At 39.4% G+C, this 23,174-nt stretch overlaps 1 protein-coding gene across 8 annotated transcripts in view; it reads right to left on the reverse strand.

Annotated features, from left to right (window-relative positions):
* Nucleotides 1–23,174, reverse strand: part of LOC131219231 (uncharacterized) — a 109,351-nt gene that overhangs the window by 81,198 nt on the left and 4,979 nt on the right. For all 8 annotated transcript variants that reach the window (XM_058214282.1, XM_058214277.1, XM_058214279.1 and 5 more), the window contains exons 2-3: nt 6,519–7,844; nt 2,810–4,603 (exon numbers count right to left, since the gene is read on the reverse strand). In XM_058214282.1, the coding sequence (XP_058070265.1) occupies nt 2,810–4,603; nt 6,519–7,844 (3,120 nt within the window). The remainder of the gene's footprint in view (nt 1–2,809; nt 4,604–6,518; nt 7,845–23,174) is intronic.

The raw sequence follows: 23,174 nt of genomic DNA on the forward strand, positions 1-23,174 counted from the left end.
ATCGCCAATATTTTGACAATATTTCGATAATATCACCAAAAATCTGTTTATAAAAAAAACTACTATTTTAATTTTATTTTTATTTTTTATGGGCAAATGGTTGTATGTAGTGTTCAATTTGTTGACGATAATATCGTGATATTATTGTTTGGCAATATGGGCGATATTGAGATCACTCTTTCATTTCCTTTCCAGTTTTCAAAAATTTCTCGGCGAAATATCATGTAATCGATTTTTTGAAATATTGATGGATGTTTGGATGAAAGGTTGGATGGTTCGATGGATAAATAGATGGTTGGATGGACAAATGGGATGGTTGGATGGATAAACAGATGGTTAGATGGACAAATGGGATGGTTGGATTGATTTCTTACTACAACACATGCTTTTAGGCCCCCATTAAATGGAAACTTATTATGTATGCATTCTTTTTACAATTTTTTATTCATATATAATGCAAATATGTGAATTTAGCATCTCGTGAAGTTTCACTGAAAAATTCCACCATTTTCCTCATGTTTCCCCAATGTTTCCCCGCATTTCCAGTTATCCGAGATATTATAGGTGATATCGAAATTGTTTCTATATCCCCGACTACCGAAACTTGTAGATGCCGATACTTCGAACATTGGTCATAGGGATATACAAGATGAGGAGATTGCTAATTTTGTTAGTCTATTGGAGCATCTCAAATGCGCTATTCCTTTCCCTATGGAAGCAGATCGAATGGTGTGGCAAGGTCACAACTCCAAAAAAAAAAAATCGGTTCGCTCACTTTACTTCTTAATTTACAAGCCTTCTAGTCCTCGCCCACATAACCCATTTCAACATTGGTTTTATGGAGCTCCTCCCAGGGTTGCGGTGTTTGTTTGGCTTGTGGCATACAAGAGGTAGCTTACCATTGATAATCTTCAAAGGAGATCTTTAATCCCTCCCAATGTTTGTCTGATGTGCATGGAGAACACTGAATTGATCGATCATTTTTTTTCTCCATTGTGCTTTAGGTTATAAAGTCTGGGTCCATTTCCTAATGTTGCCCCACACTGATTAGGTGATGCCGAAGATGGTGAGTGATCTTTTGTGGGCTTGGCATGGGGGAGGTTATGAGAAATATGAAAAGGCTAAGTGGAGGCTTATCCTCATGGGTATTATGTGGGTTATCTAGGGGGCTAGGAATGGTCATTGCTTTAGGAACGAAAGAATGGGGTTTGAGGAGGTTAATTGCAAGATCAAACGTCTAGTGACGGATTGGGATGGTTATATGGAGGCCAATTTGGTTGTAAACCTTTTTGCTTCCAATTAGCGTGGTGTGGGTGTTGTATTCTTTTCCCATGTTTGCGGGTGTTTAAATAAAATTTCTGCTCTCAAAAAAAAAAAAAAAAACCTCCCTTTACTTCAAATTTTGATTTTTTTTTCCCCCCTAAATTCCATATAAATGCATGAAAATCATACATAGAAATGGATTGCCATAAGAATCCATACTAACATGTAGAAATAAAACAAACTTAAACAACTTCTTTCTCACTTTTGAGTTCCAACCCGATTCTGCTCTCAAGTCGTGATCTCCCCCAAATTCATGCATTGATGGCAAACAACTCAAGTGGAGTTGTTAAAACACCCTTTGGAAGATATCTCCAAAAATGTTCTAGAAGATGGAGTTTTTCTTTTCTTTTTCCTCTTCTTTTTCTTTTTTTCTTTTTTTGGTGGCTATCATTAAGGTGTTCTCAATCTCACCTTTGTGATAGTGTTCTATGCATTGGGTGATGCAATCAATAATATCGGCCAATATTATTTGTATTGCACCTCACCAACAAACTTAATGAAGATCCAAGGTCCAAGACAAGATCAAAATAACGAAAATCTAAAAATGTGAAAGGCTTTGTTAGCTCTAAAACAAGGTCTACTTACAACAAAGTCTATTTCAAGTACAAAACCATAAACCATCATCATGAGCAATATATCACACAGGAATATGGTATCCTAGGAGATGATTAAAAAGTCCAAAGTACGGCATCAAACACCTTACAAGATTCAGATTCTGCCTGACAATCCGTTGGATCATTCAGTCAGCCCAATCGTATGGCCCAAATTGTCCATATCATGTACTACCCCAACAAATCAGACCAAGTGTCCCTATAGATCTGACATACAATCCACCAAATCTGACCAAACGGTCCAGATTCATAGCTTGTACAATCATAAACACTACAACATGCATCTGAAATCATTTCCTATGGTTTTCATCATTTGTTTCTAGAATGTTCTCGCGTTAGTTAGAAAGCTTGACCAGTAGTTTCTGCTTTAAGTTGAGAAACTCTATGTAATAATCTCTATATGAAGGGGTAAGTAGCAGATGTTTATCATGGAATTATCTCTATATAAAGGGGTAAGTAATATATTTATCATGCAATTGATCACAAAATGGAGTTTCCATCAAATTCCTTTCAGCTGTATGTAGTTTCCATGGTTACATGAGCATGCCACTTAAATATCGGTGAATGCAAGGCCATTACAATTTGACAAGCTTGAATCTTCAGTGACTTGAGATCTACATAAATTGCCCAAAACAGCACATTTGCAGCCTCATGTTTTATGGGATGGAAAAAATAGTTAAATTTTTTTCTAAATATATGCATAGATATAGATGATGAGAACTAGCTATTGCCAAAACCAACATCCATAAGAAATGAAAGGCACCTCAAGGCTGAAGATTGATAGTATTAAGCAATTGTGAGACAACGAACGCATGGACATGCTAGTCATGGCTGCTAAAGATATTTTACACTGAGAAAAATGCTAACAACGGTACCTTAATCATATCTCCAACAATTAATCCTATACTTGCAGCCCCTTCTTTCCTGGCCTGACGTAGTCTTTGAAGATCCTGAAGCCATCTTCCAATTTTTGCCCTTGCAGTTCCCACTTGGGCTCTATACCCAATCCCCACATTTTCAGCACCAACTGGAGGCTCAGTGAATTCATATTTCAGGGCCATAAGCCTTTGTCGTATTTTTTTAATCCTGCGCTTCAATGAATGCTGCAGTGCTGCATTAGCAATCCCCAGAGTGGAACCTCCTAAACCCGAGAGGCTTGCTTGGTAATCTTCCACACTATTAGTTGAGACAGATCTTCCTTGGCCCTCCTTGTTTGAAAAGCGTCGAACTAAAGGTGAAGATTGGTCTCTAAAATCCATTGAAGCTTTCTCACGTATTTGCTCCAAGTAAAACTTCCGACGCTGTTCACTTTCACTAAGTCTCTCGGCTAATTTTTGGGCTAACAGCTCCGCTTCCTCTTGTTGAGCTTTGGCTCTAACTTCCTTTCTCCGCAATTGTTCAACAGCCTTCGCCTCACGTGCTGCACTTGAAGCCTTACGTTCCTCTTCTCTTCTTACCTGAGCCTCTTCTTTCTTACGTTGCGTCTCAGCAAGACGCTGCAATTTTTCAGCTTCAAGGAGCTTCCTGCGTTCCAAAACAGCTTCTTCTCTTGCCATATCCTCTTTTTGCTTAGTTCTGATTACCTGTAGCTTTTCAGCTCTCCTCAATTCTGAATCTTGAAGTTTCTGACGAAGCATTAGCTTTTTATTCTCTTCATTTAATGAAGTAATGAAACGGACCTCATTAACCTTACTGCTTTCATCACCAGCTCTTCTCACAACTTGGGCCAGATATGCCTCGTGGCGGGATTCACTGCGTTGGTGGCGAGCAAACATTCCTTCTCGCAACTTCAAGCTGCGAACAGCCTGCCATTCATTAACACGGTTTAATTTCTCTGATGTACGTTGTAACCTCTGCACTCGCTCATTCTCTAGCTCACTTCTAATCCTCATTGCTCGTGCATGCTTTTCTTCCGCTTCTCTTTTCATATCCAAAGCTGTCTTCTTCTTCTTCTCTGGAGACATTAGTTTATCATGCAATACCCGTGCACGCTCCATGCTCTTTCTGCTCATACCAGGTGAATGTGAAACCCGAGAAGAGTTCCGCAATGGAGCAGCAAGTATATCCTCCCAATTCCTCTTTTCCTTCCATGCATCCATAGATTTAAATGTTGTGCTCCTCTTTTCCCTTTCCTTCTCTTTCTCAACAAGAGAACTGTGCCTTTTGAGCGGATCCAAAGACTTAGGACATTTCTCAGCCTTACTCTCTGTTAGCACCTTATCCTTCTTAGCCATTTGTCTCTCCATTTCAGGAATCGATCCAAGTGGTTCCTTCTTCCCCTTTCCAGCAGCCGTAGCAGGGCTGTTCTTTGAAGATACCTGAGAAATGTTGCAATCAGAAACAGACGAACTTTGCGGTGGCAGTCGGCTGTTTACTACTGCTTTGCTCAGCCTGCTTGTTTCAACATTCCGCTTCTCTACATTGGTGTTTCCTGTACCAAGATCTGAAATTACATTCTGCTTTCTTGTCTTACTCCCTGTTTCTCTTGCATTTGGTGTTACATCACTCCTTACAGGTGCTTTCCCTGGAAGATCAGTCAAAACATGCCCGAGGCCTTGTGCTTCGTGAGCTGCATGTTTGCTAGCCCTTTCCTGCTGAATTTTTTTGAAGGCCTCCAGTGATGAGGACAGTATTTCTGCTCTGTGAGGTGAGGATGCCATTCTCCGAACCTGCACAAATTATTAGTAGTTAACATCTTTCTATTATAGTTGTGGCAAAGTGGAGACAGCCCCAATGTGGAAGGAACTTGGATGGATAACCAATTGAGATGGTTCGGCCATTGCTACGAGAACTTGAACATGTTGCTGATGAGCAGGGGAACTTTGAATGGGGTCAAAGGGTCTGAAAGGTGGACTAGATAAGGATGAAAACGACCTTGGATCAAGGTGGTGAGATGGATGTGAAGGCTTCTACATTTGCTGAGGATATGGTTGAATGATTAGCGGAGCAGGATTCAAAAGCCAACTCCAAATGTTTGGGATAATGCCATGACGATGATGACTTTGATGAAGATGATGATGACAAACTGAGCAAAGTGATTACAAGCACTAATAGGATATTCAATTAACATAAGATACAAGAGAGCATGTCATGTGCATCCAAAGGAATAAGGGTCTGGTGATCTTTCACCACATATTAGAAGTTGTGGTGTCTCATACACTAAAAACTCTGCATGGTAGGACGTGCTAGCCTACCAAAGCGCAGGTAAAGGAAAAGGGTTGATGACAAGTTGGCAGATAGTTATTAAACTTTTGCCAAGCAAATCACAAAACCCAACTCCAAATAGCTGGGGCAAGGCTATGGTGATGCTGATGCTGATGCCTCATCCCTTATATCTGTAGCATGATACATATCAATCCACACTAACCTAATCATAGGACCCACTATGAATGGAGCATACCCAAGAAATCACATTGATCAAACAATCCCAACAATCCAATTGGTGGGAATCAGCTGAACTTTGGAAAGTATAATGATCAGTATTCAGTGGTCCAAATTTAAACAAAATGAGATGGTTAAGATCATTCAATCAGTGTCACTTTCCATTTGAACCTATAGTTGCAATAGGAACCAGTCTATGAGTTGCTAACTCCCCGTAGAAAGTTTTCACTTGTAATGACCCAAATTTGGCAGTTGCAGAACTAAAAGAATGTATTGGTTTATAGGTACCACTCATACATATTTGCATTTGGAATTTTGACATTTGGTGCCTACATTGGATGCCTGTTTACTCTTTGCTCTTTTCACAATGGGTCCAACAATTTGAATAATCGAGATCACCTTACAAGCATGTCGAGTGTCTGCTGGATAAAATACCACAACTGAAAAACATGACGGTGACGTATCATTGTATTTTAGCCTACAAGAATGGGAATTGCATGGTTCTCCAATACTGCAACTAAAAATGTGTCGTCATTCATAACAATATAATTTGGGAGCTGAAACTCCAAACATCAGGTTAAAAGAATTTGCAGTTAGAGAATCTGGGCTATATCTGATCCCCATAATATGGAAAAGTAGAAATTAATTAAATGAGAGCTCATTGCAAATAACAAGTGCTCCAGTAATAGAACAGGCCCCACTATAACAATGAAGAAATGTCATTAGAAAAAAGTAAATAATTGCATTTTATATGGAAACTATTTCTTTGGTGCTCCCATTTCTTGCCCCAGTTTGTACACAAGCCATGCAATCCCTACACGAATGCTGTGTTAATGCCTATACCACCTTCCTTTAAATGCGTAATTGAAACCTATTGCATTGGACTTCCATGTATGATTTTTTGCAGCATTAAGGAAAGCACATGTCAAATTATTATTAAAAAAGAAAAAAAAAAAAAAAAAAATCATTTAAGAAACCGCTGGAGCATATTACATACATATCTACAATGAAGAAGGTAGAGAATTGATTATGCAGTAGGCCGTACTACAGGTCTAATCTTGTGGATCGTCATCTCACTGTGTTTTTGTTTTTTTTTTTTTGGACGTGTGTGCATGTGTTTGTGAGTCAATGCATTTATCCACTTCTGTATCAGATCCCTGAAACTAAAAGTGCAAATACAAGGAAATGAAGATGCACGCTGACCTCCCAAGAGAGGGCATGTGGCCTGCGATGGTCATTCTTCACATTCGCCGAAATCCCATCTTTTGATGGTTGAGAGGGGGATCTTTTCACAAACTCAAATCCTTCAACTCTAGATTTTAGTTCTTTGAAATCAGAAGCAGCTTCTTCAAGAACAAGAATAGCCTCCTTCATCTGCTCCACATCGCATTCCAATTCACATAGAAGATAAAGTTCATCAACTGCTCTGTTAAGATTTTCAAAGAGAAAGCACCACAATCGTTGCCTAAACCTTTCTTTGCTTTCCCCCAGTTCACCTTCTACTATACCATCCTGCAACACCCTCCAATCTCCTACAGTAGATGTTACCGAAGCATTACATGAAGCTACAGGATCACTTTCCTGGTATGAAAGCGAAACGAAATCTTGGAGAACTCGGCCCATTGTTGAAACCTGCCCAATGACTGGTACTTCAGAAATGTCCAAAGCACCATCCTCAGATTTGTCAGAAAGCCCCTGACCATCTGTCATGATTCCATCGCCTTCAATTGCTGGTGGTGGAGAAATTTCAATAGCTGGAATACCAGAACTTGGAGCATCCCTTGCTTCAATGCATCTTGGCTCATGGTGGGTCATCCCAAGCTTCCTAACAGCATCATTCAGAGTATCTGTTTTCCCGTCTTCTTCTGGCAGCCCCAAGTCTTCAGAAGAGATCTCATTGACCACTTGCCAGTTCCCCTCAACAGACTCCTGCACTGATGAAGAAAATGGAACCACATCTTCAGACACTAGACACTCTTTTTCTTCTTGATGTTCGCTAGGAGGAACATGTGATACCAAATCATCAGCATTTTTCAAATTTCCATCAGCCAAGTGATCACTCCCAATATCATTAGACTTCACTTCAGAGACTCCATCTAATTTTTCATGACATCCATGTGGAACCAACACATCATCCTCAAAATCACCCCACTTGATTTTAGGAACCTTAACCAGGTTATCCATTTTGGGGACCACCTCAACTGTCCTAGTTCCACCTTCTGCACCTGGAATATTTGCAGATCCGCAAAAAGGTGGCTTGGGCTTTTCAGTTTCTTGTTTATCAACCAGCTTCTCAAGGCAATGCATGCCCTGAACTGTTTTTGCTGATGAGCTAGTACTTTCAACATCCACCTTCACATTATTGGAAAATTCCCTTCCTCCTTTAGGGGGCAAGGGTGGCCACCTGCTGTTGGACTTAACAACTTTTTCAACTCCAGATGCCTGATTGCATGGAAAACTGGATTCAGCTTTGTTAGAAAAAACCCCAGTAACATTTTGTATAGAGAACTTTGAGCTTGTTCGATGTCTCTGGACAAAGAAAAACAGAAACGAAAGAGTCAAAGCAAGCCAACAAGAGTTAAAATCGTATTAACAATGAATAGCTCAATTCCAAAAGACGTCTAAGCTATGAACTGTGGTCAATTACCGGAGAACAAGAATAACAAAAATGGAAGAGATAAAAGGAACTAAAGATACAATGCGAAATTCAATGTGTTTGTACATGCTAAAGACATCAAAACCAGAAAGGATAAAACCCCTTATCTGAGAAATAGATGCGAATCAAGAAAGAACAAAGAAAAGTAAACAAAGAGAGCAATGACAAGGAATCATCAGACAGACAAAGGGGTTAAAGTAAACAGCCCAGCCAACATCAAAATATTCAAAAGAGCAACACTTAAAGGGCTTTAGATCCTTTGCCATGATCGCACTCTCAATTTCACTTCCCTGAACACCTCAGCAGGGCTATGAGGAAGACTGTGAAAAGCTCTATCATTTTGCTCAGATCAAATTGACCACCAACCCCGCCAAATGGGAATCTTCACAATATTTTCCTTTTAGACCTCCAAAATCCCGCATACCAAGTTAGAAAGAAAGGCCCAACTGATTGATGCACAGCCCAGCAATAATTAAAGAGCTCAAAGAACATCCCAAGATGGCACGCAAAGTCACAGTGCATAAGTAAATGTCTCACTGAATCTGCATCCAGAATGCACAGACTGCACATTCGAGAAAGAGGAATAATAAGAGAAACTAATGCAATTAATTCAAAGCATATCAAGCCCATTTTTCAAAAAGTGAAGGAAAAAAAAAATCCATTACTGAGGTCATGAATCATCATCATTATCATCATCAATGGCCCATCTCCAGTAAAGCAGTGTTTGTTTTGGTGTAATTCCTTGTAAATGAAAAACATTTCCACAGAATCCTCATTTTACCAACAGGTATTGCATCGCCCAAAAAGGCATTAAATTGTTTTCCCAAACAAAAGGAAAAAATAAAAATAGTCGACCATCCAGTTTCAGGCCTCTTGTACCGTACAATGACCATTATGTCCTCCACACACCGACCTCCCCACCCCCACCACCCCCCCCAACAATCAAAAGCAGAGCATCCACACCCATTTCACGGCCACCAAACCACAAAGCTGTTGAAGGTACATGATTCTTTTTCCTTCCTTTTGAATGAAAGATTAGAAAAGCTCTATTGGGCTGAAAGGATTAAAAGGAAAGGGATTGGTTTTTTGGCCTATGTGAAGATTAGGGGCTTCCAATAACTGTTTTATGAACATTAAGGGCAGCTTTCTTTATTATGTGAAGAGGAGGGGTTTTATCATTTAAGCTGCCATTGATGAAGATTTAGGCTTTTCCTGCAAAATGTTGATTAGGCCACAAACAGCCATTTGTTTTTCTATTTATTTAATTTTTTACGTTCGCACCAAGCAATACGCACCCCAAATGGCCTGTGCCTCTAATTGGTTGTGGGGTCAAAGGTGGCCAATGATTGTTCTCTTTTTTCTTTTTTTTTATCAGCTACAAATGGGGTTCTCTCTCTCTCTCTCTCTCTCTCTCTCTCTCTCTCTCTCTCTCTCTCTCCCCTTTATTTTTTGGATGGTCTTCTCTTCAACGTCCATTGTATTGGGAGGTTCCAATATTAATGCAGTATTTCTTATTTCTGCAGTATTATTGTAGTATTTTTATAATATTTTTGCATAAAGTCACAAACATCACCTGATTGACTTTTGATTGGGGCCACCATTTTAATGGGCTTCAATGTGAATGGGGATTGCCCCAAATTTAATTCAGCCAGTTCCTCTCTATAAAACACAGACGCTTTTGTATATAGATGACCTCTTGTAGAAGTTACATTAAATACACAGTGGCAGGAGCTGAAGCTGTTTTAGTTTGTGCTGATGCTTTTGTACATGTGGAAGCTATCGAACATGCCTGAATACATGCCGTGTCCAGCATTAATAGGTCCTGCCACTGGGCGGTAGCCTGCATGGTTGTCGTAGCTGGGCTATGGCTGCCGGAAATGAGCAATCATTTATGTCATCTTCAACCAGACAGCAGCCCATGGTTGATGGTGCTGCTCTGACATGGGAAAAGTGCATTGCACCTGAATAGACAGTAATAAATCTGATAAAACAGCAGCCATGGCTGTCCACTTCTATTGGACTGCCAAGCTCATTTTCTAGTATTCAGCAGCTACCATGGCTGGTGCTCATGCCATGCTCGCAAAAGTAGTGGTTTGAGATGTTGAAGTTCCACTCAAGCAGCAAAGCGGTTTTGTTAAATTGTTTTTGTATCAAACTAACTCAAGCTGGTAGTGAAGTGGTTGTAGTATCACAAAGAACCGTTCCCCATTCACAGGTAATCCCTTCTTTAAATTTATCCATCAATCCAATGAGAAGAGTGGGAAAAGGAAACTGGTTTCCACAGCAAAGTGCACTGCAAACCAAACAGCAGAATTCCTTGTGGAATCCACAGTTATCCATTTCCTGGGGATGCCATTTTTAGCATTCCATATCCAAGTAAAGGTTTCCATAAAAATAAAAATCATCATCATCATCATCAATTCATCATCATATAAGCCATGTTCCAATTAATGAGGGTCAGCTACGTGAATCATGTTCTACCATTCCATTCTATCAAGGGACATACCTTCAGTTAGACAATAGGTCCTCAAGGCTTTTCTTATGACCTCCATCCACATCCTTCCTGGCCTTACTGCCTGCCCTTTTAGAGTCTTCAACTTGTACCAACTTACACTTAACAGGGGCAGTTCTGGGACCCATCTAAGTCTACTTTCCCTCATCTTATTACCTATTGATGCTACTCCTAAGTTCCATCATGTGCATTCATTTCTAATTATGTCTTGCCACTCATCCATCTCAACATCTTCACTTCAGCTACACATCCTACAAACATGTTGTTCCTTAAGTGCACAACAATCTATCCCATAAAGAATGGTTGGTCTTATAGTTCCCTTTGAGTTTGAGTGGTATATAAGAATCATATAAAACTCTAAAGGCATGTCTCCATTTCTTCCACCTAGCTTAAATTCTATGAGCAACATTCTTCTCAATCTCTCCACTCTCATGAATTATTGACCCAAGGTATACAAAAGTGGTTGTTTCAGGAACTTCTTGGTCAACAATCTTAGCTAATTCCTTATGGAGGGAAGTGGTGGGTAGAAAGTATGGGGTAGGCAAAGGGGGTTGGTGGACGCAAGAGTCGTCCTTGTATAAGGCCTCCTCTCGGCGTGGAAAGGGGTAGCTTGGATGAGGAAAAATGTGTGGGAAGGAGTTGGTTTTTCTTTAGGGAATGGGCTGAAAATCAGGTTTTGGGAAGATATCTAGGTGGGGGAGCAAAAATTGGGGGTGGTTTTTCCAAGGTTAGCGATGGCTGCTTTGGGGGAAGGCCTGGTAGTGGCAATATGCTTATCGATATTAGGAGAGAGATGTATATGGTCTCCGCCTTGCAGACGGAATTTAGCAGACGAAGAGGTTGAGGAGTTAGCGGCTTTGTTGTCCCTGCTTGATAAGGTTAGGATGGTATTATCCAAATCGGACTCATTGGTGTGGCTAAAAGATAGATCCAAGAGATTTTCGGTTAGATCCTTCTACAGGTTTTTGGAGGGAGGTGATACAAGTAGTGGGCCAAGCCCATCTGCTTTAATCTGGCGAAATGACGTGCCCTCTAAGGTGGCGGCTTTTACTTGGTTAGTAGGGAGCAGCAAGGTTCCAACGGTTGATAATCTCAAGAAACGAAATATGATTCTCCCAAACGTGTGCGTGATGTGCTTTCAGGATGAGGAATTGGTGAATCACCTATTAATTCATCGCGGCTTAGCGCATTAGGTGTGGCATAAGTTCTTCATCCTTTTTGGAACTATGAGGGTTTCGCCAGAATCCATTGGTCAATTCTTTCTCACGTGGCACGAAGGTGGTGGGGGGAGGGCGGGTCAAAAAGTGTGGCAGCTCATGTTGTTGGCAGGTTTGTGGTTTTTATGGTTGGAAAGGAATAATAGAACTTTCAGGAATCAGTTGGTTCGAGTAGAGGATGTATGTAGGGCAGCAAAATGTCATGTAAAATAGAATGGGCAGTGGCAGCGAGGGTTGTAGCTCAGTTTCCAGCCAACTGGGCTAAGCTTATTTAGCTCTTGGATCCGTGTATAGGTTTTTCCTGGTTGTATATTCTGGCTTCAGCCTTTTCTCTCTATAAAATTTCTTTATCACCGCTCAAAAAAAAAAAAAAAAACCAATCTATTCTTCGTTTTCACTACTGTTGTTACTAAAATTGCACTTCACATGCTCTGTTTTAGTCCAACTAATCTTTCTTTTTTTTTAAGATGATAATTTCATTAAAAGGCCACAGCCAAAATTTACAAAAGAATAGAAAAAAAATAATAATAAATTTACAACCCTCAACCAGTGTTCGAAATATCGGTATCGCGTTATGTATCACATTCTTGGGATACAGATACGTATCGGTTATCGATATCGGTTGTATCGCGTAATGTATTGCTGTTGTTTGAAACATGGGGAAGCATTGGGAAATTGGTCAAATTTTTTAATGAAACTTCAGTGATTGTTAAAAAAGACATTAATACACACTTATAAATCAAAACATTACAAAAAGCAAGTGCACATAATATGTTTTCTTTGTATGAGGTCCTAATCTATGCGTTGTCTAACTAAATTGATGCAAGTATATTCAAAGTCTATTCATATAATTTATAAATGTACGAAGACGTGTGGAAACACAAGTAATACTTTCAAAAGCAAAAGAAGAATCACTAGATCAGGTTACATACATGTTTGATTTTATGTTTGGACACAAAGATTACAACCAATTTGCAAGAAATTGTAAAGGTTTTATTTTTATTTTTTTTTCCACAACTCGGCCCATCTCCTCATCTCCTTTAAATCCTGAAATCAAAGCTCCCAATCCACGATTTTTCATGCAAAATATGAAAAAAAAAAAAAAAAAATCGTGGATTTGTAACAATTTGACACCAATTTAACATGATTTACAGGGGGGAAAAAAAAGGACCGAAAATCGAAAATGCTCACTGGATCGAACATGGGGGATATATCGCAGTACTTGTGTGTTTTGTATCGCACAAGTGGGATACAAGATATATCGGATGATATCGTCGATATTTAAAACACTACCCTCAACTACTAGCCCACCGAGAAAAGAAAAGCACTATCTAGAACCAAAACCCATTCTTTAACAAAAGATTTAGCCCTCCTAAAAACATATTTCTCTCTCACTCTTGTTCGTAAAAACTCAACCATTTCTCTCTAACCATAATGCCCATAGAACCGCTAAGCCTCCAAATCCTTTTCTCCGATTTCCCTGAACCCCCACCATGCCAAGAAATAAGGAAAGCATCTATTGAACTAGGAAGCACCCATAGAACTCCAAAAAGTTGAAATAGGAGACCCCACACCTCCCTAGGAAAAGACTAGTGAAGAAACAAGTGATCCACAGATTCTGCATCCCGCAAACATAAAAGACAAGCATTTCTGGAGAACCATATTCTTCTTGCATATATTATTAATCGTTAACACCTTGTATCTTCCAACTAGCCAAGCAAAAACCGCGACCTTCAACAGAGCTCCGTATTGCCATACAAAAGTTGTCGAAGCTAGAACCGCATTTTCCCCCTCTCCGCTTATGTACCAACCATTGTTTGAATTATCTCAGATATTATCGAAATATCTCCAATATTATCATTATCTCTAGCTTGGCGATACCAATACCGATACCGATAATACTGGTAGATATACCGATAACATTAGTAGTATTAGAAATTTCAAACATCAACAATGTATCGCTAAGTATCGCCAACATATCGATATTGCCGATATTTTCAATTGTGTAAATTCTAAGCGTCGCTTGTATTGCAATGTATCGATATCGCCAATGAATCGCCAATATATTTTACTGTGTAATGACGCTCGTATCACAAATGTATCGGCAATATTTCTATAATATCACCAATGTGGAGATATCATAAAAAGTTTGTTTATTAAATAATAATAATAATAATAAAAATAAAAATCTATTTCAAATTTTTTATGAGTATATTGTTGTATGCAGTTTTTAATTTATCGTTGCTAATATCAATAATATCTCAATATTATCGTTATCGCAACATACTCGATATCAAGACCATAATCTTTCATTTCCTTTCCAATTATTGATGATTTCTTGGTGAATTATTGTAAGTTGTTGATATTCTGCAATATCAATGGATGTTTGGATGGAAGATTGGATGGTTAAATGGGATCGATGGGATAGTTAGACTGTTTCTTATGACAACACTGTTAGAGTAATAAAGTCCCTTGATATACATTGATACACCACACTCTGATAGCTTAAGCTTTTGGAGTAAATGGTTGTTTGACATGGTATCAGAGCGGAAGGTCCTATGTTCGAATCTCGAATGCAGCAAATATGCCTCGCTAATATATTATTCTCCCACGGGGGGTCAGGAAAATTAGATCCGGCCCAGGGACCGGGAAATTAAGCCCGACCTATTTATGGTGTGAGTGTCCCTCCACCTTCGTCGATATGTTCCCGTGCGGAGTTCCCACCTTGCACGTGCGGGGGGGTGTTAGAGTAATAAAGTCCCTTGATATACATTGATACACCACACTCTGACAGCTTAAGCTTTTGGAGTAAATGGTTGTTTGACAAACACATGCTTTTAAGGCCCCATTAAATGGAGACTTATTGTGTATACATTCTTTTTACAAATTTTTTATTTCTAAAAATGCAAACATGTGTATTTTAATATCTCCTGAAGTTTCACTAAAAATTCTACCATTTTCTCATGTTTTCCTACATTTCCGGTTATCAGCGATATTATCGACGATATCAATATTGTTTCCATATCCCCGGCCAGCAAAACTTGTAGTGATATCGATACTTCGAACACTAGTACCAATAGTGTTTGAGTTGTCAGTATCACTACAAGTTTCGCTAGCTAGAGATGAGGGGGAAAATAGGAAAACATAGGGAAAACAGTGGAATTTTTCAGTGAAACTTCAAGAAATGCCTACATACACATATTTACATATTTAAGAATGAAAAATTTGCAAAAAGAATGCATTACATAATAAGTTTTCATTTAATCAGGCCCAAAAAAAGCATGAGCTGCTGTAAGAAATCACTCCAATAATAACCGAAATTAGTTTATATAATACAAATGCAACTAGCATGCAATAATTAAGACATGTAAAAGTAAATGAACTCAAAAAGCACACCTTTGTACTTCATCCTTGTATGGACTAATGAGGTGGATTTTAATTTGTGGGTCCAACCATAATGTATGTATCACTTCTATACCATCCATCAATTTGATGAGACAATCATAGGGCATGGGCCAAAAAATTAGATAGATCGAAAGCTCAAGTGGACAACACCATAGAAAGTAATGAGAATTGAACGTCTACCATTGAAAACTTCTTGGGGAGTGGGGACCACAAAAGTTTTGGATCAATACGATATTTGTTTTTCCCTTCATCTAGCTCATGAACGGCTTGGATGACAAATAAACATCATGGTGGGCCCTAGGAAGGTTTCAACGGTAGGAATCATTATCCTCATTACTTTCTGTGGTGTGGTCCACTCGAGCTTTGGATCTACCTAATTTTTTGGGTCATGACCTAAAATGATCTCTCCAAATTGGTGGACCATGTGGATATAATACAAATCATGGTGGGGTCCACGGAACTTGGTGACGTCCACATAACACAACTCATCGTGGGGTCATCTAAATCTTATGTGGACTAGTGGACCAAAGAAGTTTTTAATGGTATGTGTTAAATCACCACTGTTTTCTTTAATGTGGTCCACCTAAAATGTGGATTTGACTCATTTTTAGGCTCATGCCCAAAAATGATCATCCAAATTAGATGGACAGTCACGAATAAAACACATATAAAATGCATGATATCATAGTGGAGCCCACAGAGCATCCACATCTCGTGGCTACGTGTCTCATGTGAAGTAGGGGAAATCGGCCAATAAAAAGGAGCGCGACTTGGCTGCACCCATGGGTGCGACCCAGACTGCAAGGCCCACCTCGATGCGTGAAGCGTATATCGAAGACGTCCATCTATTTTGCCACATTATTTTACAACATAGTGATGCGAACATCAGTGGTGCGCCCTTTAGAGTGTACCAGAAAAGGAGGCGTCACCGACAGAGTACCAGAGCAAAGGAGTTGATGTGGATGAATGTTGGGTCTATCGGACCCATTTTCTAATGCGCTACAAGTGCAGGAGCGGCATGACCACGCCCTGACCATAGATCCATGGGTTAGATTTCACACCCTACCACACAGGTGTTTTAGTTTTAGGCGTTTTTGTTCTTTTTTCTTGTTTGAGGAGCTTTATTGCACTTTTTTTTTTTTTTGTCTTTTCGTTATTTTTCTTGTTTTCAAGGGCTTTAGTGTACTTTACTTTTTCATAGCTTATATATACGTTGTGAGAAACACTATTTTCATTATTATTGAATGAATAAAAATTCGTATCTTTTCTTCCTCTTTATTCAAGAGATTAGGACTTCAAGATTAGCCCTTGGATGTTGAGGATTCCATCCCAATTTCAGGTTTCCTTCTTTCTAGATCTTCGAGATATAGGAAAAAGTAAGAATCATCTTCCTTTTCTTTTGACGACAAAAGGACCTGTACTTTCTTCATCTCGAACCTTTCATTCTTCACCCATTTCGTTCCTCTCTGGATATCCTTTCTAGTTTGAACGGAAAAGAGAGATGGTTAGTCAGTAAAATCAGATCCAAACTTGACCATTAACTGACTTATGCTAGATCTGTGATATCCTCATATCCCTAGGTCCTCCCTTTTTACTATTTACGTGATTTTATGCTAAGGGGCATGATCCTGACGGAATAACCTTATCTTTGTGTTGAAATTTGCCTAATCCCTTTGATTGAAAAGGGTTAGTTGATTCGTATATTTATTTAAACATTCTTTAACCTGATTATACATACATCTAGGATTAGATCATCACATGGTCTCAAAAATGATTTTCAAGTGGACCTCATCAAGCTGATATTTGCTTTTTTCCTTTCATCTAGCTCTGTGTGACCTTATCAACAGGTTAGATGGTCAAAAAACATTACGGTGGACCTTTAGAAGTTTTTGATGGTGGGTGTTCAACGACCACTATTTCCTAAGATGTGGTCCAACCTGAAATTTGTACCACCTTCACTTTTTTTATCATGTCGTAAAATAATCTTAAAAAACATGTGGATGGCGTGGATATACATTGCATACATCGAGGTAGGCCCTACGGCAAGGGTTACCATGTCGCTGGTTCCAAGGTCACAACCAAATTGCGCTCTATAGAAAGGGGAAGCGGATTGGGTACTAACCCCAATAGGACCTAGCTAAAGACGGGCGGTCATGTCAGGAGATCTGTGGGGCCCACCCTGATGTATATGCTTTATCCATGCCGTCCATCTAATTCGAAAGATCATTTTAGGGCGAGAACAAAAAAAGAGGTAGATCGAAGGCTGAAGTGGACCACACTACAAGAAGCGGTGGTGATTGAACGCCTACCATTGAAAACTTCGTAGGCCTTACCGTGATTTTTTTTTCTTTTTTTTTCTTTTTTTATTGCCATCCAACCTGTTCATAAGGTCACATAGACATGTACGAAGGGATAACATAAATATCAACTTGATCTAAAACTTCTACGGGCCCTGAGAAGTTTTCAAAGGTAGGCTTTCAATCCCCACTGCTTATTGTGGTGTGGTCCACTTGAGCCTTAGATATGCTTTATTTTTGGGCTTGTGTCCTAAAATGATCTATCAAAATGAATGGACGACGTGGATAAAGCATATATATCATAGGTCCTAGTGTTGAGGGTCAAATATTGCATATTAGACCTCATTTATTACTTGATTTTATGAACATGATAATGCTTAATGTTCTATTTTAATCATGTTTGTGTTGCAAGGTGAATTCAAGAGCTTGGACTAAAAAGGATGTTAAAAGCATGGATTTAACGCTCAAAAATCACCAAAGCCAAGAATGGATCTGATTAAACCAAGAATGAAGAATGCACATACTTGGAAAGTGGATTTGGCGGCTTGGGGCTGAACAAGGAAGACGTGAAGAAATTCCATCTCCTAAAGTGGTCAGAGGTTTGTCTTTATCTATCAGATGGAGGAGCGGGGGTCAAAGATCTTAAAATTATGAATCAAGCTCTCCTTGGAAAGTGGATTTGGTAGCTTGGGGCTAGACAAGGAAGTCTCTGGAGCTCCATCATTAAAGGTAAATATGGCACATCCCCTGGTGGATGGTGGATAAATGAACCGCCATCCCATAAAGTTTCTCACATCTGGAGAGAAATCTTGAAAATGAAAAGGTAAGTCACCCCAAATGTCGGATTCATGCTTGGCAATGGCGCCAAAATTCGGTTCTAAGAGGATTTATGGATTGGAGATCAAAAGCTCAAAGATAGATTTCCCATCTCCTTCTCTATAGCCAATTCCAAAAATTCTTTCGTTGCTGACAATTTCTCGGTAGATGGTGGTAAACTTGTTTGGAACATGACTTGTAGAAGAAGTCACCAAGACTGGGAAATTCCGGATTTTGTAGGTCTCCTCGAATGTCTCTACTCAGCAGCTCCCTCTCTCTCGTCAGAAGATAAGATTTTCTGGATTCCAAACAAGTCTTCTCTCTTTTCAGTTCGATCCCTCTATAACCTGATGCACAAGCAGAAGTCTGATCCAATGCTTAAGCTCTCTTTTCTGTGGAAATATGCCGCTCCCCCAAAAATCCTAGCTTTTGGTTGGCTTGCAGGGAAAAAGAAAATCCTAACGGTGGATAATCTGAGGAAAAAGGGGATGATCCTCCCTAATATTTGCCTTTGCTGTATGAGGGCATAACAGTCTGTCGATCATTTGCTTCTCCACTGCAGCTTCGCTCAGTCCATTTGGGCAGAGATTATATCCAGTTTTAATTTATCTTGGTGCTTCCTAGGCGAAGTTATTCAATTTCTTCAAGCATGGCACGGGGTGCAGCTAGGAAAGGAAAAGACAATCATTTGGAGAATGTCTATCCTTGCAGTCTGGTGGTCGGTTTGGGGAGAAAGGAATAGCAGATGTTTCAGGAACACTTCTACCATGGCTGGGATTATAGCTTCAAGGGCTAAGCGTTACATGATAGAATGGGCCTCTAATGTCAAGGATCTTTATGGTCATGATTTTTTCTTTTTAGGCGTGTAGCTGCGGTCTGCCTTCTCAGCAGCCCTTCTCTTTTGTTTTTGTTTTTGCTTTTCCCTTAATGAAATCTTTCATCTTTCAAAAAAAAAAAGAATGCACATACTGAAGATCCAAGAAAATTAAGTCCAGAATGAAGAAAATCGGAGTTTTGAAGTGAAATTCGGCCATATTCAACTAGTCCTGGTTCTGGCTCGACCAGTCCTGCGTGCACACGACCAATCTTGGGCTCTGCTCGACCAGTCGAGGTTCCTCGACTCAAACTCCAGCAAGTAAAACAACTAAATTTTCGTCCTGCTCGACCAGTCGAGGGTGTCCCACGACCAGTCGAGGGTTACGCAATTTTTGCGCAGACTGCGTAAATTTGAGACGGTTTCCGGAAATTTCCACTTGGTGCGAAAGTCTAAGGCATAAAACTATAAATAGGAGTCCCTAGGGCATCCCTAAGCATCATCTAAGGTTTGAGGAGTGGAGTAAAAGCATGGAGAAGCAGTCGCCAAGAGTTTTTCTTCCCTTTCCTTAGTTGTTTTATGCTTTTATTAAGAGATTCAAGTTCGATCATGTCTATGGTTGGTTATATCTCTTAGCTAGGGCTAAGAGATGAAGCTTGTAGCGTGATGGGATGTTTCTATTGCTTTGATTCATGTTTATATTGAAATCTCTTTGATTATAGTTTGATTATGAGGAATACTTTCAGTTTTTAATGGTTTGTTGTGACTCAAATTACAATGGATCAGCAATAGCTTTAAGTATGTTCTTTTCATGTATTGACATTGTGAAATTAGGAAATCCTGTTGTTCACCATCATCCCATGGGCATGGTTGGGTGATGGAATCCTCCCTAACTTTCACAATTCTCTCAAATTAATTGTGGGATTGATAAATCTTGTTGTTTGCCTTGTCTCCTGGGCATGGTTTTGTGATGGAATCACTTCCAGTTCTCACACTTCTCATCTATTGAGAACTAGGTCAAAGGAAGTTCATATTTGATTTTACTAAGATATCTTCCAATTGGATTGGATGGGACTCCGATTCCAATCGTGTGACTCGAATCAAGCATAGATCTCTCTGATCTCTACAAGTGGATCCTTGAAAACCCTAGTTTCCCACCTTTGAATTTCTTAAGTTTTTCATTGAATCTCTCACAATTACTCTCAAATATTCCAAATTTAGGTTTTTGTCTTTTTCTAGATCTTCTTCCAGTTGTTTTCAGAATACGCACAAGATTAGACCCTGTGGATTCAACCTCGGTCTCACCGAGATTATTACTACATCGCGACCCTACACTCGGGGTTGTGAACACCTAGTGGGTGTAATACCCAATCTGCGCCCATAAAAAGGGCTTCAGAAGCCATTTCCAACAGAAAAAGGATTCTGGAAGGGGTTACTCAAAACCCTAAAATCCCTCCAATCATCTCCAAATCTCTAAAATCAGCGTATTCTTCGCCAAAATTGCCAAAACTAACCCTCTATTCGAAGAATTAAAAGGGAAATTTTGAGATTTTTTCACAACGACTCACAATGGATTGATCAGCCCACCAATGATAACCCTCTTCTATAGGTACTGACTCTCTTACATGGATTTTTCCCTTTCTTTTTTTCAATTTTTTTGGGTATTTATGCAACATTTCAGCCAATTATCGCATATTTATTGGTGATTTTTTGGCAATTAGAGAAAAGAGCAAAAATATCGATGAGATTTCGCCGATATCCGGCAAAGAAACGAAATAATGGGTTTTCAGTATCGAGAGTCCAACGATTCCGATATTATCGGCGATAATTCGATAATATTGCCGATAATTTAAACACTGGCTACCGATACAAAGATTTCACTGAAAATTTACTAGATTTATCCTTAAACCATCTTAAAGAATCCGTACTCAACGCAACTGGAGAAACCTTGCTCAAGACTTGCAAAAGCGAAGAAAATTTTTAAAACTCTTCATCATCCAAATGACTTCTGTAAAGGGGAGTCCAAATAACTTCAGCACCCCTCGATGAAAAACAGGAGCTGACCTTCAAATTTGCTTCCAAAGCTAAACCCACTAGTCTAAGAAAGGACTCCCACATAAAATTATCACCTAACCATTTGTCCTTCCAAAACCTTATGTTTTCCCAATTCCCCGGCATGAATCCAATCCCTTCCCAAACCTTTTATTTTAAGAATGCCACTGACTTCCAAAAAAAAAAAGAAGGCCCGATACAACGAAGAAGCTTTAGTCCACCACCCAAAAACATCTAGCCTGTATTTCTTTTCTACCACAATTCCCTAACAATGCCAAGTTCATCTCCTCTAGCTTTCTCAAACCTGCTCCTCCTTGGTCCCGCAGTTTGCAGACTCCCCATTTCACCAGATGAAAACTATGATTCTCTTATGATCCTTTCCACAGCAAGTCCCTCCGCTTTTCCAACACGTTTAATACCAACTTTGGGCACTTGAAGAGCGACATAAAATAAACAGGAAGGCTGGACATTAACGCTTGAATCCGAATCAATCTCCCCCCTCTAGATAGGAAACTTGATTTCCATTTAGACATCTTCCTCTCACACCGTTCAATAATTATATCCCACATATGTCTAGCCGGTTTGCCAATGCACAACGGAAGCCCAAGAAACGTCATCGGAAAGGACCCCTCCTACGGGTATTAGCCATAACAGCCGATATGGGGCGTAATAACCATTATGACCCCCGTAACGGTTGAAAGAAAAAGAAAAAAAAAAACAGAGAGAGAGAAAAAAAAAAACCTCTAAACCTATTTCCCTAACAATGCCAAGTTCATCTCCCCTAGCTTTCTCAAACCTGCTCCTCCTTGGTCCCGCAGTTTGCAGACTCCCCATTTCACCAGATGAAAACTATGATTCTCTTATGATCCTTTCCACAGAAAGTCCCTCCGCTTTTCTAACACGTTTAATACTGACTTTGGGCACTTGAAGAGCGACATAAAATAAACTGGAAGGCTGGACATTAACGCTTGAATCCGAATCAATCTCGCCCCTCTAGATAGGAAACTTGATTTCCATTTAGACATCTTCCTCTCACACCGTTCAATAATTATATCCCACATATGTCTAGCCGGTTTGCCAATGCACAACGGAAGCCCAAGAAATGTCATCGGAAAGGACCCCTCCTACGGGTATTAGCCATAACAGCCGATATGGGGCGTAATAACCATCATGACCCCCATAACGGTTGAAAGAAAAATTAAAAATAAAAATAAAAATAAAAATAAAAAAAAGAAAGAAAAATAAACCTCTAAACCTATTTCCCTAACAATGCCAAGTTCATCTCCTCTAGCTTTCTCAAACCTGCTCCTCCTTGGTCCCGCAGTTTGCAGACTCCCCATTTCACCAGATGAAAACTATGATTCTCTTATGATCATTTCCACAGCAAGTCCCTCCGCTTTTCCAACACGTTTAATACCAACTTTGGGCACTTGAAGAGCGACATAAAATAAACTGGAAGGCTGGACATTAACGCTTGAATCCGAATCAATCTCCCCCCTCTAGATAGGAAACTTGATTTCCATTTAGACATCTTCCTCTCACACCGTTCAATAATTATATCCCACATATGTCTAGCCGGTTTGCCAATGCACAACGGAAGCCCAAGAAACGTCATCGGAAAGGACCCCTCCTACGGGTATCAGCCATAACAGTCGATATGGGGCGTAATAACCATTATGACACCCGTAACGGTTGAAAGAAAAAAAAAAAATTTGTCCAAAAAATTCTTTAAAAAAATATCTAGAAAATCCAAAATAATGTAAATATTTCAAATATGTATTTATTTTTTGTTTTGAATATGTTTATGATAGAGTAACAGTCCACTCTTTGGTGAGAATGTTGTATCGGGATGTCTGGTGAATTTATGAACATGATTATATGTTTCTAATGTTTATACATCACAATCACACACTAGAGCTTAAAAATTTTTTAAAAAAATTAAAAAAAAAAAGGCATAAATACTAATTTTTCAATTCTTTGAAAAAAATGGCCATCACAGCTTGTCTCTAACCAATGTGAAAAAGGTACATGCTCAATATTGACCCCTGGTGCAAGCCTAGGGTAATTGGCAACTCACTTGTCTCTCCACT

The sequence above is a fragment of the Magnolia sinica genome, chromosome 11 (assembly GCF_029962835.1).
Source record: "Magnolia sinica isolate HGM2019 chromosome 11, MsV1, whole genome shotgun sequence".
Taxonomy (NCBI): domain Eukaryota; kingdom Viridiplantae; phylum Streptophyta; class Magnoliopsida; order Magnoliales; family Magnoliaceae; genus Magnolia; species Magnolia sinica.